Source organism: Aquarana catesbeiana, linkage group LG06 (assembly GCF_042186555.1).
Source record: "Aquarana catesbeiana isolate 2022-GZ linkage group LG06, ASM4218655v1, whole genome shotgun sequence".
Classification (NCBI taxonomy): Eukaryota; Metazoa; Chordata; class Amphibia; order Anura; family Ranidae; genus Aquarana; species Aquarana catesbeiana.
This window is the reverse complement of record NC_133329.1, coordinates 263302870-263329164: the sequence shown is the minus strand read 5'-3', so window position 1 is coordinate 263329164 and position 26295 is coordinate 263302870. Positions and strand designations below refer to the sequence as shown.

General features: G+C 40.7%; 1 protein-coding gene across 2 annotated transcripts in view; it reads left to right on the top strand.

Annotated features, from left to right (window-relative positions):
• BMPR2 (bone morphogenetic protein receptor type 2) overlaps positions 1-26295 on the top strand; it is a 304173-nt gene that overhangs the window by 264686 nt on the left and 13192 nt on the right. For both annotated transcript variants that reach the window (XR_012244982.1, XM_073633288.1), the window contains exons 7-12: positions 1052-1166; positions 3631-3791; positions 5119-5266; positions 16913-17049; positions 22199-22371; positions 22689-23938. Coding sequence is in view for 1 of the 2 variants with exons in the window: in XM_073633288.1 (XP_073489389.1) it covers positions 1052-1166; positions 3631-3791; positions 5119-5266; positions 16913-17049; positions 22199-22371; positions 22689-23938 (1984 nt within the window). In the remaining variant the exon portion in view is untranslated. The remainder of the gene's footprint in view (positions 1-1051; positions 1167-3630; positions 3792-5118; positions 5267-16912; positions 17050-22198; positions 22372-22688; positions 23939-26295) is intronic.

The window sequence follows — 26295 nt, the reverse complement described above, 5'->3', positions numbered from 1 at the left end:
CGGTAGGTAAACAACAAATTTGGGTAACACATAATAGTAGACAGAAAAGGGGAATTATGACAATACATTGGCAACAAAAAAAGCAATGGAGAAAATATATTGGCCTAAAATATAGGGTTCTTACAATACTCGGGCAACAAATGAGCAATGATGATATTATAGGGCACTATACATAGGTGATAAATGGGCAATTGTGACAATATATGGGCAAACAGGCAATTGTGATAATCTATAGGCAACAGCTGGGCAGTTTTGACAGTACATATGCACGAAAGGGGCAAATGTGCCAATACATGGGCAAAAAACAGACAACCATGACAAAATGTGCGCCATGATTTATAAAACCATGACCATAGCTGGGCAAAAAAATAGCCAGTTGTGACAATATATGTGAATAAGAAATTGTGACAATACATGTGCAATAAATGGGCAAGTGGGACAATGCATTGACAATAAATGGGCAGTTGGGATAATACGCAGGCAAAAATGTAACTGTGACACTATGTGGGCAGCAAATGGACAATCATGACAATGCATTGACAGCAACTAGCAATCATGACCATACATAAACAACAGAGCAATGACAATTCAAGGGCATCAAATGGGCAATCATGACAGCACACGAGCAATAAACATGCAGTCTTGGCACTACAACATACATATGAAACAACTGGTCAATGACATCAATACATAAAACGAGCCTGTTTTTCCTTCTTTGTGCATTGCTGTCATAGCAGCATGTTTCACATACTCTGGGACAGAAAAGGAAGTGTTTACATAGACTTCAGGAAGGGCAGAGGGCAAAGGGGTGAGTGGCTGAATAGAATAACAAAATACTTATTTGGTAGGTAACTCTGTTCACCTATACAGTATGTATAATTGTGCATTGAACAGTTTGACCGATGTTCCACTTCAATGTATTAGGCTTTCTAGGTTGCTTTTAACCTCAGTAGGTATTATATTTTATGGTGTGGTAAGATGATGACTGCTGAAGCTGCATTCGTGCTGATTTAAGAAATGTTCATTTAATGATAGTTGTTTATGCCAACAGGGATCCCTTTGCAAATACTTAAGTGTGCACACCAATGACTGGCTCAACTCCTGCCGCTTGGCACACTCCGTAACCAGGGGATTGGCATACCTACATACAGAGTTGCTTCGAGGAGGTATAGTACTAATAACTGTGACTTTTAAAAGACTGAAATATGTGCTTTTTCATGTCATAGCAATGTATATTTAAAGTAGTATTAAAGCCAAAGGGAAATATTGATTATATTGCAGTTTATCAATTCTTCGATGTAGTGGCTGCATTCGTTTTCTTTCTTCTATTTTCATATGGTGATCCAGCCAGTAGGTCTGTTGTTTTTCAAAAGAACAATCTCTCCTGCAGATGTATCAGTTTACAGCGATGAGACAAACCATTTAACACTGGCATCGGCCCTTACGATGATCAGCTTTTAATTTATTCATGGAAAACCTATATCCCAAAAGGAAAAAAACAGTTTGCTGTAACTGATTATAAAGTGTAAGCTGGGGTTTGGCTTCAATTTGTTAATGTATCTAAATCTGCTTGTCCATCTAACACCACCCTACCCCCAGACTGACTGCTGCTATCCAAAGGTGCCCCCTGTGCTCCTTCATCCAGATTGGAAAGCACTCTAATACAGGAGGTGTATTACTGGCCAGATCACCAGGTGAAAGCAGAGGGAAAAAGACCTAAAAAAAGAAAACAAATGCAGCCACCACATGTAATGATTTGTAAACTGCAATATATTACATTTTTGGTTTTGGGGTTAAAGCAGAGTTCCAACCATAATTTAATCTTTAGCTCAAGCTGTACATTTCTGCAACTTGAACAACATTTGGCTAGGTTTTTTTTTTTTGCTTTATTTGTGTATTTTGTTGCTAGGGTGTCTCCTGTATTCTGCCTCCCTCTGGGCCGCGGCGATGTACGTCATTTTCTTTGGGCGCCTATGCTCCTGGTAGATGTGTGTCATCATTCCCAGGAGTCAGTGTGCATCGCCACAGGATTGCGTCACGTGATAAAAGGTGGATCTAAGCTCCATTTTAGAAAAGGAAAAAATACTTTTTTTTGCCATTATCCTATGTTTGTATGCAGAGCAGGCAACTGCGGTGACAGACGTGTCTAGAGCGGCTACAGCGGTGATCTTTCTGCATCTTTAGAAGGAGATTACCGCACTTTTATGTGTAATTCTCCAGGAGGCTTGCGGGTTTTGGTGGAGATAGATTCATTATCTTCATTGCCATAACAATGGGGCAGGCACTTCTTCCGTCACCGTCCATTGTGATGGCAGCCAGCCACACTGCCTGCACTAAGCCCTGTGTAGAATGCGCATGCGCGAGATGGGGAGGTGCTAGAGTCCTAGTGGGTTTCACACGCCCACAATCAAGATGGAAGCACTCAGGAAGCTGAAAACAAAGGTAAGTAAATTTAAAAAATATGTACTTGAACCGCGATTTTATTAAAAACATGCTTTAGAGTATCTTAGTCTTACCAGCAGAACGGGTGAATTAAAAAAATGTAAAAAATGTGGGCGGAACTCTGCTTCAATAATGCTTTAAATCCTTCACAAGAAGTATTACATTTAAAAAAATACTATATTGCAGCTTACCAATCCTTAGATGTGGTGGCTGCATGTCTTTTCTTTTTTTTTATACTTTTTTCCTGGTGATCCAGCTTGTAAGTCTGTTATTTTTCAACTTCCTTTAACAGACCAAGCTGTCCTGAAAAAGTGGCAGTTAGAGGGTTGAGACAAACCATTTACCACTGACAGGGATGCTTACCATGCTCAGTGTTTATTCATTTATGTAAGACCTTTATTCCAAAATTTAAAAAGAAAACAATTGCTGTGACTGCTTAAAAGGTTTAGTTGGCGTTTAGCTTTAAATTGTTAGTCAAGTCCATATAAATCTGCTGGTGCATCATAAACTGGTCTTACAGTACCTCCTCTTCTGGAGTTCCCTGCCAGTGATGTTCACTCCTCCTTCTTTTTTCAGGTGCCTCCTTAGAAAGCCATGTGCTATGGGGGCACCTGTGCATGAGCACTCCTGACCCGGGCTGTGTGCACCCATAGACACACACAGCGCAGCTCGGCTACACCGCCCTGCTCCCTCCTCACAGGATTTGACTGAGAGTCCAGGAAGAGAGAGCAGTGACACTGCACCCGGGACACCGCTGGAGCCCAGGAGGACTCAGGTAAGCGTTTAAGGATAAGGGTAGGGGGGACAGGTATTTTTTACCTTAATGCAGGGAATACATTAAGGTAAAACAAAAACCATTTTGAGTGTAGAACCACTTTAAAGGGTCACCAGATGAAAATAAAGAAAAAAGGAAATGAATGCAGATACTACATCTGTTAAGTTGCAATATACTTACTTTCTGTTTTGGGATTTAGACATGTTTTAAATACATGAGAATTGTAAAAAATGTACCCAGCATACATAAAATGCATCAATATTTGTCTATGGCATCTTATATCTCTATGTCATTTATGTAAAGCATCATGTCTATTTATATGTGAATAATGTTAAACATCCATTTAGTTAACAGACACAGACTTGAAAAGTCTCACAGACATGAACTAGGTTTTGTAATCTGCTTTTAACTAGATCAATACAAACCGGCTATTTCACACCGCGACCTGAACAGTCGTAATGTGCTAGTGAAGAGCGATGGCACTTGTGTTATCAGCGACTTTGGCTTGTCTATGCGACTTACAGGAAACAGGCTGGTGAGGCCAGGAGATGAAGATAATGCAGCAATAAGTGAGGTAAATATATAAATGTTTAACAAAGTCAAGTGTATTCTTACTTCTAAGTTTTCACTTACAGTTGTGCTCATAAGTTTGTGTTTATAAGCAAACAGATCACAGGTGAGGATGGTTACCTTTAATAGCCATTCAAACCCCTTTGTGTCAACTTGTGTGCATGTTATCAGGCCAAAATCACCAGGGTATGTAAACTTTTGATCAGGGTCATTTGGGTAGTTTCTGTTGCCATTATGATTTTAAAAATGAAACACAGTTGATTGATAATAAATGGCTTCAGCAAAACACAAACCATGAGTGAAAGAAATGTTTTTGTGTTATTCATATTTGAAAAATGGCCAAGAAATCATAAATTCTGCCAGGGTGTGTAAACTTATGAGCACAGGGCCGGCGCTCCCACTAGGCGAACTAGGCAGCCGCCTAGGGCGCACTGCTGCCTAGCCTAGGGAGGGTGCAGCAGCCCGGATAGATCACTCATGTAGTTCGCCGGGCCCGGCGGCAGCCGCAACCGGCGTGGCTCCGCCGTAATAGTGTTGACTGTGTGTCACTCACTGTGCATTGCTGTGCAGGCTTCACACACAGGGCCACATTTTTCCCTTGTCATGGGGAGTCCTGGAACGGTGCCGGCGCGGTGGCAGGAGCAGGGAGAAACGAGTGCCCGGGAGGGAGAAGAGCTCCCTGACCACCAGAGAGGTGAGAAGCAGCAGGCGCAGCAACCCTGACGTGACGGCGCCACCCAGAGGCTGGATTCCTCCAACACCCTCTCCATTCCCAGCTCTGACAGCGTCCGAAGGACAGATGGATCAGGGGCCCCTCCGAGGACTGGCGGGAGGCGCATGCACCCAGGGACTGCTACCCGGGACAGTCCACGGTGTATGACATAGAGCAGAGCACCCCCATTCTCACCAGCCAGAAGGAGAAGGAGGTACCAGGCATAATACACATAACACACTTACCCACAGACTGGGACAGGGGCTGCACAGAAGGGACTGCAGACAGGGCCCCTCTCTCTCATCCCTCCCCTCTCATATCTCTCTCTCTCTCTCATCTCATATGGGGGACTGCCTAGCTGAGCAAAAGAAATGTCCAGGAAAGGGACAGGCATGGTTTGGCACCGTCATTACAATTTAAAGCTTTGCCTGCCAGAATTGCCCAGGATTCAGGTATAAGGGCAGGGTTTTGGAGACTGCCGAAAATATGGGTTAAAGAAGTTGTAAAGTCTCATGTTTTTTCACCTTAATGCATTCTATGTCATATGTACAAAACTTCAATACATTTCAATCGAATAATTTTCATACAGTACATAAACTTCTCTGATGTGTATCTACAGGTTGGCACAATTCGTTACATGGCTCCTGAAGTCTTGGAAGGGGCAGTGAATCTGAGAGACTGCGAGTCTGCTTTGAAACAAGTGGACATGTATTCACTAGGCCTGATATATTGGGAAATTTTCATGAGATGTACAGATCTCTTTCCTGGTAAGAAGCTTGCTTTATATATTTAAAGATGTCATTTGTTCTATAGTCTGCTGAATACCTAGAATTCCAAGTCTGACCATGCAAAAATCAGCTGCGCTGAAAAGAATTGGTCTGTATTATGTCAAATACCTGGAATATCTTGGCGTGCATAGAAGATAAGATAAAAAAGGAAGGATGTTAGGTTATCTGCACAGACAAATTTATCTGTAAAACTATTTCATATGTGAGAGCGATTAAAGAGAAAAATGAACGACAACCCAGTAACCTCCTACTGAAGAAAAACACATATATTATTGTGGTACTATAGCTGGGTATGCATCAGTAGGTTATAATGGGAAGGGGGGGGGCAATTAAAGAACCAATCCTCTGTGTGACCCTCTCTGCAGCAGGTAAAAGCTGGCTTCTCCTCTTCTCCCTCCTGCGGCAGAGAGAGCCACACAAAGATCACCCTCCCTGTGCACCCCCCTCTGAAACTTATGTTGTGTTTATGTCTGCTAAGAATTTTTTTTTGAGTTTTTTTTTTTTTGCAACATGGTGTGGTTTTTGATATTTTTTGGGTACGACCTTTCAGGTAGCTGCCTTGCTGACCCCTATACTTAGCTCTGCTGACCCCTGTACACTTCCCCGCTGACCTCTGTATACTGCCCTGCTGATCCCCTGTACACTGCCCTGCTGCCCCCTGTCCTTTGCCCTGCTAGCCCCTGCACACTGCCCTAAAGCCTCTGTACACTGTCGTACAAACTGCTAACCTCATCTTCTGCCCTGTTGACCACCTGAACACTGCCCTGTTCAGGTGGCCAATCAAAATACACAGTCCAAGGTGACATCTGCTATGTGTGGTTTCCACATTTATTCCTGCATCACAGCTATAAAGCTTTGTGTATGTGATGCTAAAATAAACAGGTAAAACCCATTTTTCAGATGGGCCTCTGGACTTTCAAAGGGTGCGCTGTGAAGTTTTTTGACCAAACAGACTCTCGGGCAGCCGGTTAGCACATGCATCTACTATTGTATTACTGTCAGTAGTGGATGATGTTCTTAAACAACTATATAGAGCCATTTTTATGTGGATCAAAAGGCCTCATGTTTAGAACTTTAGAAGCTAACTATCCTTGATTGTGGGGAAAGGACATTCACAACAGTCAGAATGCGCCTGCATGTTTACCATCATCTGAGATCTATGGTCAACTTTTCATATAACAACTTTCCCTCTGTGTTTGGTGTGCCTCTATATGCTAGTCTTTTATGGGAGCAGCTGCTGGCTTTGTTGCCTTGCATTTGATGTGTAAATGCTTCTAAAACCATTCCCTAACGATTAGCTAATGACATATGTTTTGAGCAGGGTAAGGATGAAGTGACCCTTGGGAACTGGAAGTCAATTTAGCACGTCTTGAGATTTAGTCTATAATCTTCATCCCCTTCCTGTGAAGTGATGGAGACAGACATGGTTGAACTTGCACATCAGCTAATGCTGCAGTTTTATTAAGGGAATTAGGGCAACAGAGCTGAAATGCCTATCACCAGCAAAACTGCACTGCAGTCATACCTCCCACCCAGTGTGAGACTGTATGTGATCTGTAGTTGTTACCATCAGAGGGAGAACATACATTCCCATCAATTTACAGACAAGATCCCTTTGTCTTTCTCTCATAAAAATGATTCATATTTTTCTCAATTTAAAGCAGAACAATTTGGTGTTTGTGCCCTCTTTCTTTATATGGAATTATAAATATGAACTACCTTTATACTGCAGTGGTCATATCAATCTATAGGTAATGTGTGTAAAATAGGAAAAATAATGATACAAATACATATAATGATACATTATACAATGTTGCTGAAGTGTATTTAGTTGAAACAATTTTCCATGTCATTGTATCATTATGCAATTGGAAGACACAGTAACAAATCTAGTCCCAAAAAATAAAGCACTAGTGCCATCTAGTGCTCTCAAGTGATAATGCTGACTGACCCATAGGCTCCCGTGTATATGTGTATATATAATCACAGAGGGGTCGTAAAACTTTAGCATAATGTGTAAGGAAACCAATATCTAAATTCAGGCCATTATTCTTCGTGTCAAAAAGAAGTATCATTCTTAGTTCAAACGTTTTCCTTTCCTGGATAGTTCTGAAATTCCCTTTAAGAACTAAAAGATTGAGGTCTTCTATGGTGTGGTCCGATTGTGAGAAATGATGTAACACAGGTTTTCATAAACTGTCTTCTTTATGTTCTTTGATGGTATGTCTGTGCAAATTCATCCTCGCTTGCAACTTTGTTTTAGTTCTTAAAGGGAATTTCAGAACTATCCAGGAAAGGAAAACGTTTGAACTAAGAATCGAAATAATGGAAAACTAATGCGCACAACCACGTTCTCAAAAGATCAAGGGTACACAGATTAGAGAAGCTGCCAACATAAGAGGTGGTCTCACCCACCCAAAGGAGTAACGTAATAAAAGATAGAAATATGTGGCGCTAGTCTAAATTAGCCAATCATCATACCTCTCCGTAGAAATCTCAATGTTTCCTTGATGCACAACAACCAATAATATCTTCTCTCATTAGGGGGCAGCTAAATCAGCCAAAATAATAAATACCATAATCCTCACATTAAATCATCCTAATAAATAATGGGTTCCTCAATCAAACTAAGTATAAAAAAATGTGGCCAAAATTATTAAGTGATACTAGTGGGAATTCAACAAAGGTTCCTCAAGCTGTGTCATAAATAGTGCTAGATTTCCCTCACCTTGATCCAAAAAAATAAAATTACAAAATACATAAATGAATAATGCTGATAAATAAATAACATGCAATAATAAATATAAAGTGCAACTCAATATCACATATGTGATGCAATAATAAATATAAAGTGCAACTCAATATCACATGTGTGAACAAAAGTGATCAAATGCAAAAAAGTGATGGTAGTGCAAAGCTGTGCATATATAAAAAAATCAGATTCCGAACTGCACTCCAATAATCTATATATAGAACACCTCTTCCGCCTGAAAATTAATTCTTAAAATCTGAAAAACTGTGACTTAAACTGTGATCAAGTCCAAAAGTAGTAATGCTTCATGCAGTGTATTTTTAAAATGTCCAACCCAATGGTTAATAATCCAGTGCCAGTATCGTGACTTTGTGCTGGATTCATTCACTTGACAAAAGCTGGTGCAGCACACAGGTGTTTCCCCCAGCCTCTCACCTTAAGCAGCGGCCCCCATTGGGCCAAGTCAGGCAGATAGTAAATGTTTAGCCGTGAGGGATGATGATCCAGCAGCCGTCCCCTTCCTCCAACGGATGTGCGTGGGTCAGATTTTCACTAACTAATCACCAACACTCTCACCGACCCCAAAATGAAGAAGGAGATGCTTCCATAGTGCAGTAATTTCAATAACGTTTATTGTAAAAACATAGTAACTTACATGTATAAAATGGAACTGTCAGCAGCAGTAAACCACAGAGACAATACAAGCTTCCGGGTACGGCCGTCCCCTGGAAGCGTCGGCACCTGGCTCCTCCTACCCTGACGCGTTGCGTCACACCACGTGACTTTATCAAAGGGTTTGAGGAGTCCGGTGCCTGTTAGCCGACTTATAGCAGCGCCGCCGTCATGGCAACGCTGTCAACATAGTTTCCGTCCGGTCTTGTGTGTGTGTTTAAGACCCATTCTTCAGCCTACAACTGACATAACATAAACGGTGCTACTTCATACATAATTGACCGCTGTAGACATTTTATTTAGCAATAATAGCACCTAAAACTAAGCAAAGTTTGTATAATGGAAAGGATCACAATACAAATTATAGCCTTCCTTTCACCCATGCCCTCTAGTGGTGGCTCTAGAATTGGCATCTAATAGGTGATTGCAGCATCTAGCAGGAAAAAACAATACGTGTGACAGATAAATAAAAACAAAATTTAGCTGCCCCCTAATGAGAGAAGATATTATTGGTTTGAACTAAGAATGATACTTCTTTTTGACACGAAGAATAATGGCCTGAATTTAGATATTGGTTTCCTTACACATTATGCTAAAGTTTTACGACCGCTCTGTGATTAGTATCCCCCCCCCTGCATTCCCCCCTAGCTCTCCCTCTGTCTTATCTCAATAACTCTGCTGCTATCTTTATTACCATTGATTTGTATGTGTTTGGTTTTCTCTCTTTTTTTTTTTTTTCTTCTTCTTTAACATTCTGCCTAAAAATTTGTGAATCAGTACTGCTTGGACCTTGAAGAAGGGGACATACTCCGAAAGCTTGTCCTGAAAAATTGTATGTTAGTGCAAATAAAAAAAGTATCACGGACAGTACTTAATTTTCTCTGTCACAATTGCACTAATACGGCTACAATCAAATCAAGTGTGTATTTTAAATGAAAAGCTTCATTAAAAAGTGTACATTTGTTTATTATTAAACTGTCTTTCTTTCTCGTTGATTGAGGGATGCAGGATTCAGAGACATTTGATTTATACAGCCACATACGAGGATTTGGACACTGGTAAAACAAAAAATACAGTGACCAGCCTTGTTTAACCCCTCCACTCCCTGCATGCCTCAGTTTTTTTGCTAGTGTTCTAAAGGGATGGATGCCACTGTGAAAAGTTTAACCTTTTTACTAGCCATTCTTTATTTTTTCTCAAGCTTATTTTTTTTCCCCTAAACACAGTGTTTGAGCTAGTCTCTCTATGCAATATTCCAGATACATTCCAGGACATAGCTTTAGTGGTTGTACCCAGACCCTTCTGGACTAAAAGATTGTTGTGCCTGCCTGGAATGTGACATTTGGGCACTAGGCTCTGCATTGTGGCACTATCCAGACCTTTGTGTACCATGTTACATAGCCATGGAGTGCTTTCCAGGTCTAGAGCTGTGGTGCTGCTTCTGGGGGGTGACTGTAATTTTGAAGACTCCTTAGACAGTAAAATATTTGCACCTCTCAAACATTTTTGGAAATTCTTTCAAAAACCTTGTTTTCTCTGGCAGGTCTTCATTTCAGTCTGCCATGGCTGTGTTGTTAGTTGTCAAACATTAGGGGAATACATTAAGCTTATAGAAAGGGATCCAGCTTCCGTCCACACGGATCCCCCTTTTATGGAGCACTTAGAGGCCATGCTGGCTGCAATACACTACTACTTGAGATGAGTTATTAGAAGGCTTCAGTCTTATTTCCTTAATAAGTCTTCTATCAGTGAACATAACTCCACAGCCGATATGTTTGTCTGCGAAGCAATTTGTGAAAATTGCTACCCCAACAAAAGAAACTTAGGCCTGAAGCTGCAAATACTCACCCCCACACTTAGGCTAAGAAGAATTCCTTCATTACTTACAGGCTTCACCCTCTAACACCAAACCCAAGGCAGGAATCCAGTTCATTACAAACCCTAGGCCTATAAATCCCACAGTTTACAGAAAAGTTAATTCTGGCATAAAGTAATTTCCCTACCTTCCAATGTGGTTAGCTTTTGCAGACATCGAGAGAGACAGCAACTTAGTGCCTGGATATGGGATGTGGTTTCCAAGGGCTATAAACTAGAGTTCCAATCTCAGCTCCCCTTTTTTCCCCACTTTGTCTTCCTACCTTCCTCACCTTACAGGGTAGCAGACCACCATACAGCTCTTGCAGATATTCTGGATCTGGGGGTTATTGCCCCAGTTCCTGTGGTGGAAGGATTTTAGAAAGCCAAACGGCTCAATATATTATCATTAGGGCCCCAATATTTCACATACAAACCACCAGGTCTTTCATAGACTCCCATCTTCGGGAAGATTTTTTGGTTTCTGTATACTGTACATCAAGTATACATTCTAGCATATTTTTCCAGCGCATGTGCGATTACTTTGCTTTACTGTGGATCCAGAACACTTTTATGACGCATACACACGATCGGTTTTCTCGTCGGAAAACGATATGATGGCTTTTCCGACGGGATTCCGCTCAAGTTTGTCTCTTGATAGTGTTGGTCACCTCCCACTCTTTGGTCGATCCAGGTGTCGGGGACTTGCCAGGAAAGAATCTTGCATACACCCGGTCACGCAAAAGTTTGCTGAAATTACGACCGCCAAGAACGCGGTGACGTACAACACTATGACGAGCCGAGAAAATAAAGTTCAATGCTTCCGAGCATGCGTCGAATTGTTTCTGAGCATGCGTAGGGATTTTGCACGTTGGAATTGCCACAGACGATCGCATTTTCGGATAGGAACTTTTCCCGACCAAAAAATTAAGAGCATGCTCTCAATCTTTTGCTGGCTGGAATTCGGCCAGCAAAAGACCGATGGAGCATACGCACGGTCGCATTTTCCGACGAGAATCTCTCATTGGTCTTTTGCGGGCTGAAATTCCAATCGTGTGTACGCGGCATAAGTTTATGGCCTTACAATTCTGCCTCTCTTCTACACTTTGCATGTTCACCATGGTTCTAGCTCCTGTGCTTGCCTTGTGACATTCAAAGGGCATCCACATTGTAAATTATCTGGATGATCTTCTGTTGAGAGAGTAGTTGAAACTTCTGTTGAATCCATAGTGGAGAAGGATCTGGGGGTTTTAGTAGATCATAAGCTCAGTAATAGCATGCAATGCCAAGCTGTGTTTTCAAAAAGCGAGCAAAGTCCTTTCTTGTATTAAGAGAGGTATGGACTGCAGAGAGAGGGATATCATTGTGCCCCTGTACAAATCATTAGTCAGACCTCATCTGGAATATGCAAAAAGGATAACGGGGAACTGGAGAAAGTGCAGAGAAGGGCAACCAAACTGAAAAGAGGCATGGAGGAGCTCAGCCATGAGGAAAGATTAGAGGAACTGAATCGATTCCCTCTTGAGAAGAGGAGATTAAGGGGGATATGATCAACATGTACAAATACATAAGTGGTCCATATAGTTAACTTGGTGTTCAGTTATTCACTTTAAGGTCATCACAGAGGACAAGAGGGCACTCTTTGTGTCTAGAGGAAAAAAGATCATCTCCAAATAGGGAAGGTTTTCTTCACAGTAAGAGCTGTGAAAATGTGGAATAGATTCCCTCCAGAAGTGGTTCTGACAAGCTCAGTAGATTGCTTTAAAAAAAGCCTGGATTCTTTCCTAAATGTACATAATAGAACTGGGTACTAACATTTATAGGAAAAGTTGAAAATCCGATTGCCTCTCTGGGGATCAGGAAGGAACTTTTTCCCCTGCTATAGCAAATTGGATAATGCTTTGCTGGGGGTTTTCGCCTTCCTCTGGATCAACTGTGGGTATAGGATCGTGTATTTGGGATTGTATTTATTTATTTATTTATTTATTTTGGTTGAACTGGATGGACTTTTGTCTTTTTTTTTCAACCTGACTAACTATGTAACTATGACACAAATCTTGACCGATAATGTAATGTGGCAACAGTTCAAACCCTAAAAAGGTTCAGTTGTATCCTGAAACTTTAAGTCAGCTTTGGAGCCAACTCATTGGTTGAAGTAGCGGGACCTTTTCCTAAACAGAAGGTGCCCATATTGCACAGAAATTTATAGGTGGTTTACCTCTTCAGCATCTATTAAAAACTGAAGCTTTACTTTTGGTTGGACTCATCCAAATCTCATTCTGCATATTGCTTCTTACACCTTGCTTTATTGTTAACCCTGTGCTCGGTTGGATTTGATGTTGTTAGGCCACTACTGCATTCCTTTGTATTTTCTGTCTTTGAGGTATACATTATTATTTGGTAATCTTCCAACTCTTCAATCTGCAGGATTACTGTTATTGACTTTATACTGTAATATTGAAGATTATATTTTAAATACACAGTATATGTTTTGCACATGAAAAAACAACCTCTACCTGTTATCCTTCCATTCCTGCTACAAAAACCCTTTCCATGATGGGTCTAAAAGTAAAGCACTTTCCTACACATTTTTTGTATGTTGAATCAGATACTTATAATCCTCTCACATTTTATGAATTCCAAAATAAATAAAAATGTAATACATAGAATATTTGTATTATTATTAACCATATTAGAGATTTGAATAACACCATCATCTCCTGTGGCGGTGTACAGACATGGGCGAGTATTACAGATGGTTACATGTTGGTCATAGGAGCTGGTCCTTTGGCACTGCAGTGCTAGAATCCCAAGGGCTTGTAGGCTTTCCCCATATATGCATGTTTTTTTTCCTGGATGTGTTTGGATTACTCCAGAAAATTTACTGCTACATTTTTAAGCTGGCGCATTATCAAATTCATTTTTTTCCAAGTAAAAACAGTTAATTGTGTTACCATTTATTAGGCAGAAGAGAAACTTTATACACAGCCTCACTGCTATGAAGGGGTAGCTGAAGCAAGGGCCAGTGGCTCTGCTAGATTAACTAGTCCTTCAGCTGCAGAGTGATCCACAGCCAATAGAGCCTGGAAGCTAGTGTACCCCTTGACCACTTCCTCTAGGGCGTGGTAACCAAGGCATAGCATTTTAAGGGTGGATACCCTTTTGTCAAGTCTAATATATCAAATAGGTATATATATGTGCATTATGGGGTTGATTTACTAAAACTGGAGAGTGCAAAATCTGGTGCAGCTCTGCATGGTAGACAATCAGCTTCTAAATTCAGCTTGTTCAATTAAGCTATGACAAAAAAAAACCTGGAAGCTGGTTGGTTTCTATGCAGAGAGAGCTGCACCAGATTTTGCACTCTCCGTGTTTAGTAAATCAACCCTTCATCCAGGAATGACATGTGTGACTCCTTACCCTGTGATAGTGCTCATGTCTAGCTAGGCTAATTTCTAGGCCCAAATATTTCCACATGCCCATGAGGGTGAGGTCACAAATCCCCTTAGCATCCAAACCAGTTGACCCTCGAGATTCTAGTGCTGCAATAAGGGAACACTGGTAAGATAAGTATAACTGGGTCATGGGGTCCCTTTACAAAGACTTTGTCACTTTGCCCTCCATGGGTGAAGTGCGGGCAGTATAAGTATATATCATTTTAGCTTAATGCATATTTAAATGCAGCACGGCCCCCTTGGGGACTGCTGAGAATTACCTGCTCATCTACACGGCCATGACCAAGTGAACCTTCCAACCTTCCAACCCACCTGACACACTGGGTTCAGACATCCTGTAAACACTATAAAGCAAGAATCAAACAACTCAGTAGTATAAGGTTCTGAAATATTTTACTTGAACCCAAACTGGAAAAGTTATTTCACAAAAGGAAGGAATAGATCCGCTAAGCTGGGATAACAGCACCAACTCAGCAAACAGATTCCACAACAATGGTTAAATGATGGATACTGCTATATACACAAGTGTACACTATATTCAGATCCGAAGTCACCTCCTAGTGGATGTTTCAGTTAACTACATATGTGGCCACACTTAGATAGATGTAATCTAGACAGCCTATGTTATTCTAATGAGAGAGCTATATATTTAGGCTTCCTATAAGTAATGGCCTATCGCCTTTCACGCTGAGGCGATGGGTTGCAGGACGTTAAAAAGAACTCCTGCAAGCAGCATCTTTGGAGCGGTGAAGGAGCGGTGTATACACCGCTCCTTTACCGCTCCTGCCCATTGAAATTAATGTTCAGCGCCGCCGGGTCATTTTAACCTTTTTTTGGCCACTAGCAGGGGTTAAAAGCGCCCCGCTAGTGGCCGAAAACCTCCGCAAAAACGATGGCACGACGGCGCTAAAAATAGCAGCACCTTACCGATGACGGCGCCGACGCCCCAGTGTGAAAGCAGCCTTAGGTTTTGATTTACTAGAACTGGAGAGTGCAAAATCTGTTGCAGCTGAGCATGGTAGCCAATTAGCTTCTAACTTTAGCTTGTTCAGTTAAGCTTTAACAATAAAACCTGTAAGCTGATGGTTTCTATACAGAGCTGCACCAGATTTTGCATGCTTTAGTTTTAATAAATCCACCCTTAGGGTTACTGATTCAGTACTGCATTCTTTTCTTGTTACAATATTGCAACAGTACTAGGTGGTATAATATGCATCAATCCCTTAATGTCTGTTTTACATTTTTTATTATTATTATTATTATTATTATAATACAGGATTTATATAGCGCCAACAGTTTACATGTTTACGTAGCGCTTTACATTTTATTTATTTTTAGTCATAGTCTACTGTGCTACTTTTTATCACTAAAATGTACTGAATTGTGCTGTTACTCACTAAATATCTCCATTATACAGTACTGAAACTTACAGACTTGTATCTGCAGTCTACTGTAGTACAAATTGACATAATGCTGCAGTCTACTGCATTATGTGTTATGGACTTCGTACTGTAATCTGCAGTACTGAAGTGCACTGCATGCTACATAAGGGAATCACCACTGTTTATTGATATAAACAGTAAATACTACCCGATTACTCATCTGAGAATGTAAGTTTATTAGGATGGTAGCCTCACTGCTATTCTGTCTTGACTTTGTTTTTCCATACATTGTACAGTGCAGTTGTATTAAATTTTCTTTGTAGCACTTAACCTGTGCAATACCATGGGATGATATTCATGTTGAATATTAGTGTATTAAAGGTCACAGCAACACAATCTTTACAAAAGCCAACCATAAAACCTTCTTTTACCAGTTCACAACACATCTTGATTTGCTGTATTTTATATTAGTTTTGGGTTTATTTTATTAGATTTATTTAGGTTTATTTGTTTTTGAACTGATATTTATATCTGCTTTTAGTATTTTTTTAAATTATGTTTTTCACAAATAAACATTTTTAAAGGATGCATTTGTTACACAGGATTCAAAAAGCTGGTGGGTAAGGGGAGTAGGGGAGGAGTCACTCCCTTGACCCATTCAGCTGTTTGTGTAAATGTCAGCTTGAACTATTGGGAGCAGGCTTTTTTTTTTAAAGAGCAGCTAAGAGTAGACTGGTAAATACGATTAAAAAGGGTCTCATTGCTCCACCAGCTGAATGAAAATGGAAATGTGGTATATTCATGTTGTTTTTTATTTTATTTAACAAAAAAAGGAAAGATATTTATAAATATTTTTGAATTAACCATATTAAATGTATAAATAAACAAATACAGTATTTATAGAATGACTATGCATTCCTTTTAAACGGGTGTTTTATTTTAAACACTCAGCCTAAAAAGGGGGCCACTAGAGGCCCAGATATGATATTTTAGCTGGTTTATACTGCAGACCCTTAGCTCATGCATGGAAGGGCAATGAAACCCTCTGTACCCCCTGTATTTATGCCATAAATGATTAGCATCTTAATTGGTACTTGTAGTTATCTTACATGTTATTTGTATATGCAAAAACGTATTACATCAGACACAGATTTTTGTCCAAATTAAAAGCTATTTCATTTTATTGCAAAAGCAGTTTGCTCTGAGCTTGATAAAGCGCTAGACATGGCCCGAAACATTGCTATGTTTTCTACTGCCATGCTTTTGCAAAAAAGTGAAAGACATTTTAATCTGGACAAAGACCTGTGTGTGGAGGTACTACATTTTGCATGCTTGAAGTTCTTCCGAGTTGCTGAAGAAGGTTTCATCCTAGCACCAGGCACTGAAAAAGGGGTGTGCTTGTGAAGTACAAGCCTTAGTTGTATATGTTATCTCACACTGTACTTAGTGCTATTACTCATGCTTGTTTCAGTGTTCTGTGGTATTAACCATCATAATAATCTATGTGCAGGGGAATCTGTACCGGAGTATCAAATGGCATTTCAGACTGAAGCTGGCAATCACCCTACATTTGAAGACATGCAAGTATTGGTGTCAAGAGAGAAGCAGAGGCCTAAATTTCCGGAGGCATGGAAAGAGAACAGCCTGGTAAGTTCAGATATGTGAATACTTTTTTCTTGTGCGTATGTTTATTTAGCACATGAACATATATTAAGGATGTGGACAGCCGTGTCACCAAAATATTTCACAACTAGAAATGGTGGACCTTTTTATGCCTTCTACCAAGATCCATTCTTGCATTTTAACATTTTAACTACATAGTAGGTAGGTTGAAGAACTCTTGCCATGCAAATCTATTGCATGGCAAGAGTTCCTTAACCCACCTATTATGTAGTTTTTTGTTTTTTTTGTTATAGTTTTTCTAATGTACAGAGTTAAGCCAGGTACAAACAGGCCGAATGTCAGGAGACAAAGGCCAGTTTAAAAAAAAAAGTCCGACATTGGCCTGTGTGTATGTCGGTCTGTCCGACAGAAGCCGGCTGTTTGACTGACTTCTGTTAGACGTGCATGCTGGAAACCATCAGCCGACCAACTCCCGATCAGCCAACGGCAGAGTGCTGATTGGAGTGTTCTTGTGGGGGGGCGGTCCCCCTGTCAGAACACAACAGCTCTGTACAAGTATGGTCAGATATCTTTCCTATATGAAAAGGAAAATAGGATTGCTATCTATGGTAGCCACTAAGTTAAGCAGGCCATAAATACGAAATGCGATTTCCTTTCCTGCAACCACGGGTAGGAAAGAAAATTGCTTGATTCCCCCATCACCACAGCCAGTGTTGATGGGGGAATCCCTCCCATGGAGCAATTGTGTTCTCCTGTGGGGGGGGGGGGTCATGGGGGGAAGCTGTCCCTGCCAGTGATTATTGCTAGTAAAATCCAACATGCTGGTTGTACCCAAGCTGTACAACAATCTGTTTGGGTACAGTCAGCCTGCCAATAGATGGTTTGAATCTCGTCCGGTCCCTACTGAACTGGCCGAGCTTCGTACCATCTATAGCCGACTTTACAAAACTTCATAAACCTCATTCAAAAACTGATAGGTTGCTGTTTTCCGCTAATTCTAATAAGAAAAAGGTGCGCTACAATTAACTTCCTAAAACATATAAATGTTGTACATAATGCAGTGAATTAAAAATTATGTGAAGCACATGCCTATTAAACAGATGCCGCAGATATAATAAAATCAATTTCCATAATTGCCTTCATTAATATAAACCAAAGAACAAAAACAAAAAGTAGATGGTGATCTGTATCCTTCAGGGGCTATGGGTGAATGTTCTATATGTGCTCAGCAGGAGAACACACCACAGATGCTATTGCTGGTTGCTTTAGTCAATCGTTCCTTTTGAATGTGATTCTCACCTCCTGCACTTCTGACACCCTCCACTGATAGTTTTAATTTCCTCCCATTTACATTCATGCAACCATAAGGAAAAAAAAGGGGGATATCATTGCGCAATGAACCACCTCCACATTATTGGCTTAAAAGCATATGTGTATTAACTCACATGGTTTGGCAAGTAACAGCGCTTATATGAATCAATCAGACCTGTTCGCGTTCTCCTTCCTCTCACCGATCAGTGTGTCTAGCACACAGGCAGGTCGGATGACGGATGACGTCACTGGCTCCTCCCGACGCATTGCGTCACATGTCACGTGACTTATTATATGACCCTTGATAAAGTCACGTGACATGTGACGCAACGCGTTGAAAGGAGCCATGTGCTTCACATAATTTTGAATTCACGGCATTATGTTCAACATTTATATGTTTTAGGAAGTTAATTGTAGCGCACCTTTTTCTTATTAGAATTACCTATTTCTGTAGTGTTATCAGATCACTTTTATATTGGTGCGGCTTTAATTATTTGACTATTTCCTAGTTTTGTTTTATATCCCTATATCGGGATTTTTGCACTATTTTTTCACTCCTATCCCAATTTTTTGGGACTATTTGGAATTGTTTGGGATTATTTGGGTAGTTTTGCCCATATTATATATTCACAACATTTGCACAGCATTCACTTTATCTTCACATTTTACATATCAGCGCTTTAGTATTTTACTGAGTGCTGTTTTCAGCTGCCCAGCTTTTCTTTACTCCAGTCTGGGTCCAATTGAAAATCAAATCATGAATACTACATTGACTGATAACTTAGCTCCTTCATGTTCCATTGTGGTGGATTACTGCATGCAAGCTAATGTGTAGTATGTTGACCTTTAATGTGCATTGCAATAAAACAGTCATTCATATAGAATGGGCAGGGTTTGTGGCATTTTTTTTACTCCTCACACCACAAGATTTGTATATGTGTTATGGTGTGCTGCAGTGCAGGACCATTGGCACCTATTGTAGTTGTTCTATACAGTGTCATTCTAAATGGATAACACTGCAACACACTGTACAGAGTGGCATGTGTTAAGATGGCCATACATTATACAATTTTCTTATTCAATTTCCTTTAAATTTACCTTCAACTATGTAGTACAAGGGCCTGCCTGATTGCACACAAATTGAAAGTGTTTAGATTTGACCTCATATTATAAGGTTTTGGTAAATCTAAAGGAAAACTATAGAAAAAAATTGTATAATGTATGGCCAGCCTTATGCCCTGTACACACGATAGGATTTTCCGACAAAAAATGTTCGATGGGAGCTTGTTGTCGGACATTTTCTGTCGGAATTTCTGACAAACAAAATTTGAGATCTGGATCTTAAATTTTCCGACAACAAAATCCGTTGTCGGAAATTCCGATTGTGTGTACACAGTTCCGACGCACAAAATTCCACGCATGCTCAGAATCAAGCAGAAGAGCCGCACTGGCTATTGAACTTCATTTTTCTCGGCTCGTCCTATGTGTTGTACGTCACCGCGTTCTTGACGTTCAGAATTTCCGACAACATTGTGTGACCATGTGTTTGCAAGACAAGTTTTAGCCAACTTCCGTCAGAAATAAATCCAGGATTTTGTTGCCGGAAAATCCTATCGTCTGTACAGGGCATAACTCTGCATTGGGGTAAAGTTTGTCCAAATGCTTGTTTTAGTGCTCCTAAAGCACAAGTGTCAGGAGAGCCATAATCCTTTTTTTTTTTTTTTTTTTAACACACTACTAAAGTGTTTTAATTATGTCTGTGTTTCTATTGGCCTCATTCTTTCGCCCTTACTTACTTACTTTCTGTAATCCTAAACCTTATCCTTAATCTCTGCCATAAATCTAACTGTTAACCTGAATGTAACCATTACAACTAACCTTTAACCTGAACCCAACACACCACTAATGCCGCGTACACATGAGCGGACTTTACGGCAGACTTGGTCCGGCGGACTTTTCGACTGACTTTTCGACTGACTTTCCGAATGAACGGACTTGCCTACACACGATCAACCAAAGTCCGACGGATTTGTACGTTATGACGTACGACCGGACTAAAACAAGGAAGTTCATAGCCAGTAGCCAATAGCTGCCCTAGCGTCGGTTTTTGTCCAGTGGACTAGCATACAGACGAGTGGACTTTTCGACCGGACTCGAGTCCGTCGGAAAGATTTGAAACATGTTTCATTTCTAGGTCCGTCGAACTTTTGGGAAAAAAAAGTCCGCTGGAGCCCACATGCGATCGAAGTGTCCGACGGAATCCGGTCCGCCGAACCAAGTCTGCCGTAAAGTCCGCTCATGTGTACGTGGCATAAGTCACAGTGATGTTAGTGTTGCAAATTCTATCACAATAAAAAAAGCCATGTGGTAAAAGCCCAGGCACCTATTTGCAATGTGCAAATTTATCAGTACCAAAGTGAAATTAGATATGTCCAAGTTGGCAACAAGTCCAGGAAACTAATAATAAAGGGAACAAATGGGTTTGCACAAAAACACAAGATAGCTTTTGGAATTCTGAAACTTGTGTATGTTTTTAACCAGCTGCAAATGCCAGATGAAACCTAGTCAATTGATATGTTTCATTGCTGACATCGCATTTGGTGAGATATCTTCGACTGAAATGTATCTTTCTAATTTGGTTGGAGTGGGGCAAGGCATAATACAGCATAGTGCTTCTGCAGCTCAAAGGGGCTCCACAAGCTGAATGCTCACCCCCAGCAGATCTTTTAAGGCTCATTTACACACTTCGCCATCTGAAGAGTATACTGCAGTGGATTGCTTTTCAGAGAGTGTTTGACAGGAGGAGAAGAGGCATTGTAAGTCCTCCTCACCACCTGTTTTAACCCCTAAAAATCTGTACAACTGGGAATGCACGCAGTTGCTGCATTGCCTTATTCAAACCCCAAATACAATGGGGGTACTTTTTGCCATGCAGCGATGCTAAGTACATGTGTTCACCTTCATCCATTGCCTTTGCAGCTTAGGAGGGAATGGTTGAAGGGTGGTTAACCACTTCAATACAGGGAACTTTCACTCCCTTCCTGCCCAGGCCAATTTTCAGCTTTCATTGTTGTCGCACTTTGACTGACAATTGTGTGGTCATGCAAAACTGTACCCATATGAAATTGTTATCATTTTTTCCCAGAAATAGAGCTTTCTTTTGGTGGTATTTGATCACCACTGGGGTTTTTTATTTTTTGCTAAACAAATAAAAAAAAGACCGAAAATTTTGGAGAAAAAAAAAAGTTTTTCTTCGTTTCTGTTATTAAAATTTGTAAATACGTTTTCTCCTTCACTGATGGTCACCAATGAGGCTGCACTGACGGGCACTGATGGGCACTGACATCCAGCACTGATAGGCGGCACTGATGGGCACTAATAAGTGGCACTGATGGGCAGCACTGATGGGCACTGGTAGATGGCACTGACTGCATTGCAACCGCCTCACAACTGTGTACAATGCAGCATGGTGGTGTGGCATTGCAGCACATGGATACAGCATTTATAGGGTTAAATCAGGTACAAGGAAGTGACATATCGCCTTCTCACCACTTGTCAACTGCCTATGGAAAGCAATCCACCCCAGATCGCTTTTCAAAGGGTGCCAATAGGTGCCGCACATGTGAACAAGCCCTATTCCAATAGTATATCTACTAGATAGTAAAGTAATAAAGCGGTACCTCCACGAAGAATGCTTTCAATAATGAGACAATGTAACATGGCAAGAACATAAAATATGAAGTACTAAGGTCAATATTTACTGTTGTATGTAATATAGTATAGAGCTTTCTGAATGCAAAAAGAAGTTTTAGCCCTAGTTATTCCTTTAGGTACTATAACAAATGATTAATTTTCTCCACAGGCTGTAAGATCACTTAAAGAAACAATTGATGATTGCTGGGATCAGGATGCAGAAGCCAGGCTTACAGCACAATGTGCAGAGGAGAGAATGGCTGAGTTAATGATGATCTGGGAGAGGAATAAGTCAGTAAGCCCAACCATCAATCCAACCTCTACAGCTGTGCAGAATGAGCGGTATGTGCACTGCAATGAGCTGGTCTGAGAAAGATCACTGCCAAATATTACTACGGTTGAAAGTCCCTAAGTATGATTTATTGATTGTGTTTTGCTAAATGTACTGTATGTGGATTCTATCACAACATGTTGAGGGTGTTTCCTTTAAAACCAGAAGGGTTAAAGAAACATTTAGAGAAAAACTATAGATAGATATATTATATATGTAGACGGAGAACCCAATAACTTTTTTTTGTTTCTGTGTAGAATGGCTGCCTTTACATTCTTGGTGATTAAGATTGTATTAATTTTTTTCTTTTATTCTTTTGTCCCTGAAGCAATCTGTCACAAAGTCGACGGGTCGCAAAAATTGGTCCATACCCTGATTATTCATCATCCTCTTATATTGAAGACTCTGTGCACAACCCTGACAGTATAGTAAAGAACATCTCATCTGAGAACTCCATGTCCAGCACTCCCCTTACTACCAGTGAGAAGAATCGGAACTCTATTAACTATGAACGGCAGCAGGCTCAGGCACGTCTCCCTAGCCCAGAGACCAGTGTAACCAGCTTGTCAACCAACACTACCAGTACCAACACTACAGGACTTACACCAAGCACTGGTATGACTACAATATCAGAGGTCCAGTACTCGGATGAAGCTATGCATGGCATACAGCCTACTGGACCCACTCCTGTTTGTCTGCAGCTCACAGAGGAAGACTTAGAGACCAATAAGCTGGATCCAAAAGAAGTTGATAAGAACCTGAAGGAAAGCTCAGATGAGAACCTTATGGAACATTCCCTAAAACAGTTCAGTGGGTCTGACCCACTAAGCAGCACAAGCTCCAACTTATTTTACCCACTAATTAAGCTGGCAGTGGAATCCACAGGGCAGCAGGATTTTACACAAGTGGGAAATGGCCAAGCTTGCTTAGTACAAGACATACATCCTGCACAACACTATCCTCTTCCTAAGCAACAAAACCTTCCTAAAAGACCTACCACCCTTCAACTAAATACTAAATCCTCTGGCAAAGAGTCTAGGCTTAAATTTGGCAGCAAGCACAAATCTAACTTGAAGCATGTCGAAACAGGAGTGGCCAAAATGAACACAGTGAGCGCTGCAGAACCTCATGTGGTGACAGTATCCACAACTGCAGGTAGGACAGGTTATGTGAACTCTCAGGGACCCTCAAGCCAGCATTCAAATACAGTCTTAGGTCCCAATACCAACTCAGTGACCCTCAGGGCACAGGAGATGCTACAAAACCAATTCAGAGGTGAGGACAGCCGTCTGAACATCAACTCTAGTCCAGATGAGAATGAACCACTGCTGAGGAGAGAACAACAGGCTGGGCAGGATGAGTCTGTACTAGACCGACTAGTGGAAAGGAGGGATCGGCCACAGGAAACCAGCAGGGTGAACTCAAATAACAATAACAACAGCAGCCAGTGTATACAGCAAGATCCAGGAGCACAGATTCCTTCTGTAGAACATAGACAGCGCCAGACAAGGAGAGCACAGAGACCTAACTCCCTGGACTTATCCACCTCCAGTATTATGGATAACTGCAGCACACAATGTAAGCTTAAATATATATATCTAAGTTACAGTATTTACTGAGTAATTATGTATTTACGTGATAACGTTACTTATAACCTGACTGTGTAATATGCCATTGATTATGAATGTCCATATAACTGCTGAGATCTGAACCATTCATTTTAATATGCTGTCCAATTCCCTGGATAAAAATCACTAATTTTGGTAAATAAAGTCATCTTTCAAGCAATAAGGAGCCAGTTACTTATATTTCATCCAAGCTAGTGGCCTAGATATTGGTGCCAAAATGGCACCACCATCATTTGAATGTATTTTCAGTTAAAACGTCTCAAAAGCAAAACACTCTTTTTCTCACTACAAAAATAATTTCTGTGCTACCCAAGTACTATTATCTTGGGAATTTGGTGTCCATTGGCTTAAGTTGCTTTGAATACATATAAACTCACAGCACAAGCATGAATGCATATAATAGTAACTGTAACAAAGTACCCAGATAGCAAGTAATTGTGCTGCAAGTTTGACAATGACTTGCTAAGCTATTGCTAGAGTTGCCAAGCTTCACAAGTTTGTTGCACAATTGCAGCAAGTCCGCATTGCATGACTCCAGATCAACTTTCTTTGCAAATATTCTGCAGGTCTTCTACAAGTTCTGGTTCAGTTATGTTGTGCAATAGTCATCCCGCCACAGGGGTCACTGTGGCTGAATTTTCATGGTGTAGAATTGCAGTGCTCTTGCTGTAGACTCACCACTGCAACTTTGCTCTCGCAAGAGACTTGCCACGCAGATTTGCTAGAAATTGGAAAAGTGTCAACTAGAAATTGTGCTTCAAGTGTTCTGCAAGTGTACAACTTGCCAGTGAATATGTTAACAAGTTAGCACGTTAACACACTTACAATTCAACACTGCCTCAAATTTGTGACAAGTTATCTTTGCTACCTGGGTAGTGTCTAACATTTACAACTAGGCAGTTACAACATATCTATTGTGAACCACAATTTTAGTGTTTGGGTTAAGAGGCAAAGATTTCTTCTGTGTTATTAATCACCCTGAAGAAACATAAGAAGATAGTGGTAAACAAATATTCTTCAAAATGGTAACTTGTAATATTCTTTGTTAATAAGGGTGCAGTATGCTGCAAGGTTGTAAAATGTTGGACTGTTAGCAATAAAAATATTTAGTGTTGTTACTATAATTGTTTCGCAAAGGATTATTTATTGAATAGTTGCTATTGGTTCTGGACCCCGGTAGTGTTCTAAAGGGGACTGGTAGCATCTGGAGCTTTTAAGGTAGGTCTGGATTTTTAGGAGTTAAGGTTGGGATTAAGATTAGAGTTAGGGGGTAATGATGAACTCAAGGGTTAAGATTAGAGTTTATTTTAGTGAGTTAAAGTGTTTGTTACCCTAAAAAAAATAGATCTATATAGATCTATATATCTATATATAGATAGATAGATAGATAGATAGATAGATAGATAGATAGATAGATAGATAGATAGATAGATAGATAGATAGATAGATAGATAGATATCCTGTTCCTTTAAAGCATGTTAAACAGCACAGTGCTTGTGCTGTGTAATTTGGCCCCCTGTAACACCTGAAATACCTGGCTCATCCTGCCTGATTCTGCCCTCCCCCTGTAAACTGACCATGGCTTATCATGGCTGCTGAGCCCTGACACTGTGGTCAGTTTATGTACCTCCTTCATCTGCAGTTCTCCTGTACTCTTCTGTCCTCCTCTCCCCCCTCCCTCCCTGCCTGTCAGCTATGTGTCAGTGCCCGCTCCTCCCCTCCTGCTGCTGAAATTACAGTTAAAGTTTCACACTATCCTCTCTGTTTAATAATGTAAGGTGCCCCACTGTCTGTGCTTAGTAAAAAAAATGCAGCTTTATACCTGATTTCAGAGCGCCGCTCGGAGCTCACGTGACCAGCCGCCTCTCTCCTCCTCCACTCCTGGTGTCAGCTTGGGATTCTCAGGCCCGCCCGCTGGAGCTGTCAGGTCGAGAGAGACTGCTGGTCACGTGAGCGCCGAGTGACGCTCTGAAATCAGGTATATAGCTGCATTTTTTTAACAAAACACAGGCACCTTATATTATTAAACAGAGAGGATGGTATGAATTTAATATAGTAGCTTAACAACCACTTTATTAAACAGAGAGGATGGTAACAACCACTTTAAGAGTTTCGTTAAATTATAACTAAAGGCAAAACTTTTATAGCTTTGGATAGAGTGGGGAGAGGGATTAGAACACTTGCTGGGTCTTATTGCTGTCTGTGCCCCGGAAAAGGAGATTCACTCTCTCTGCTTGTCCTGTTTACCATTATCATTGAAAGAAAAAGAAAATCCCAAGTTTTGGGTTGTTCCCAGGACAGTAATAG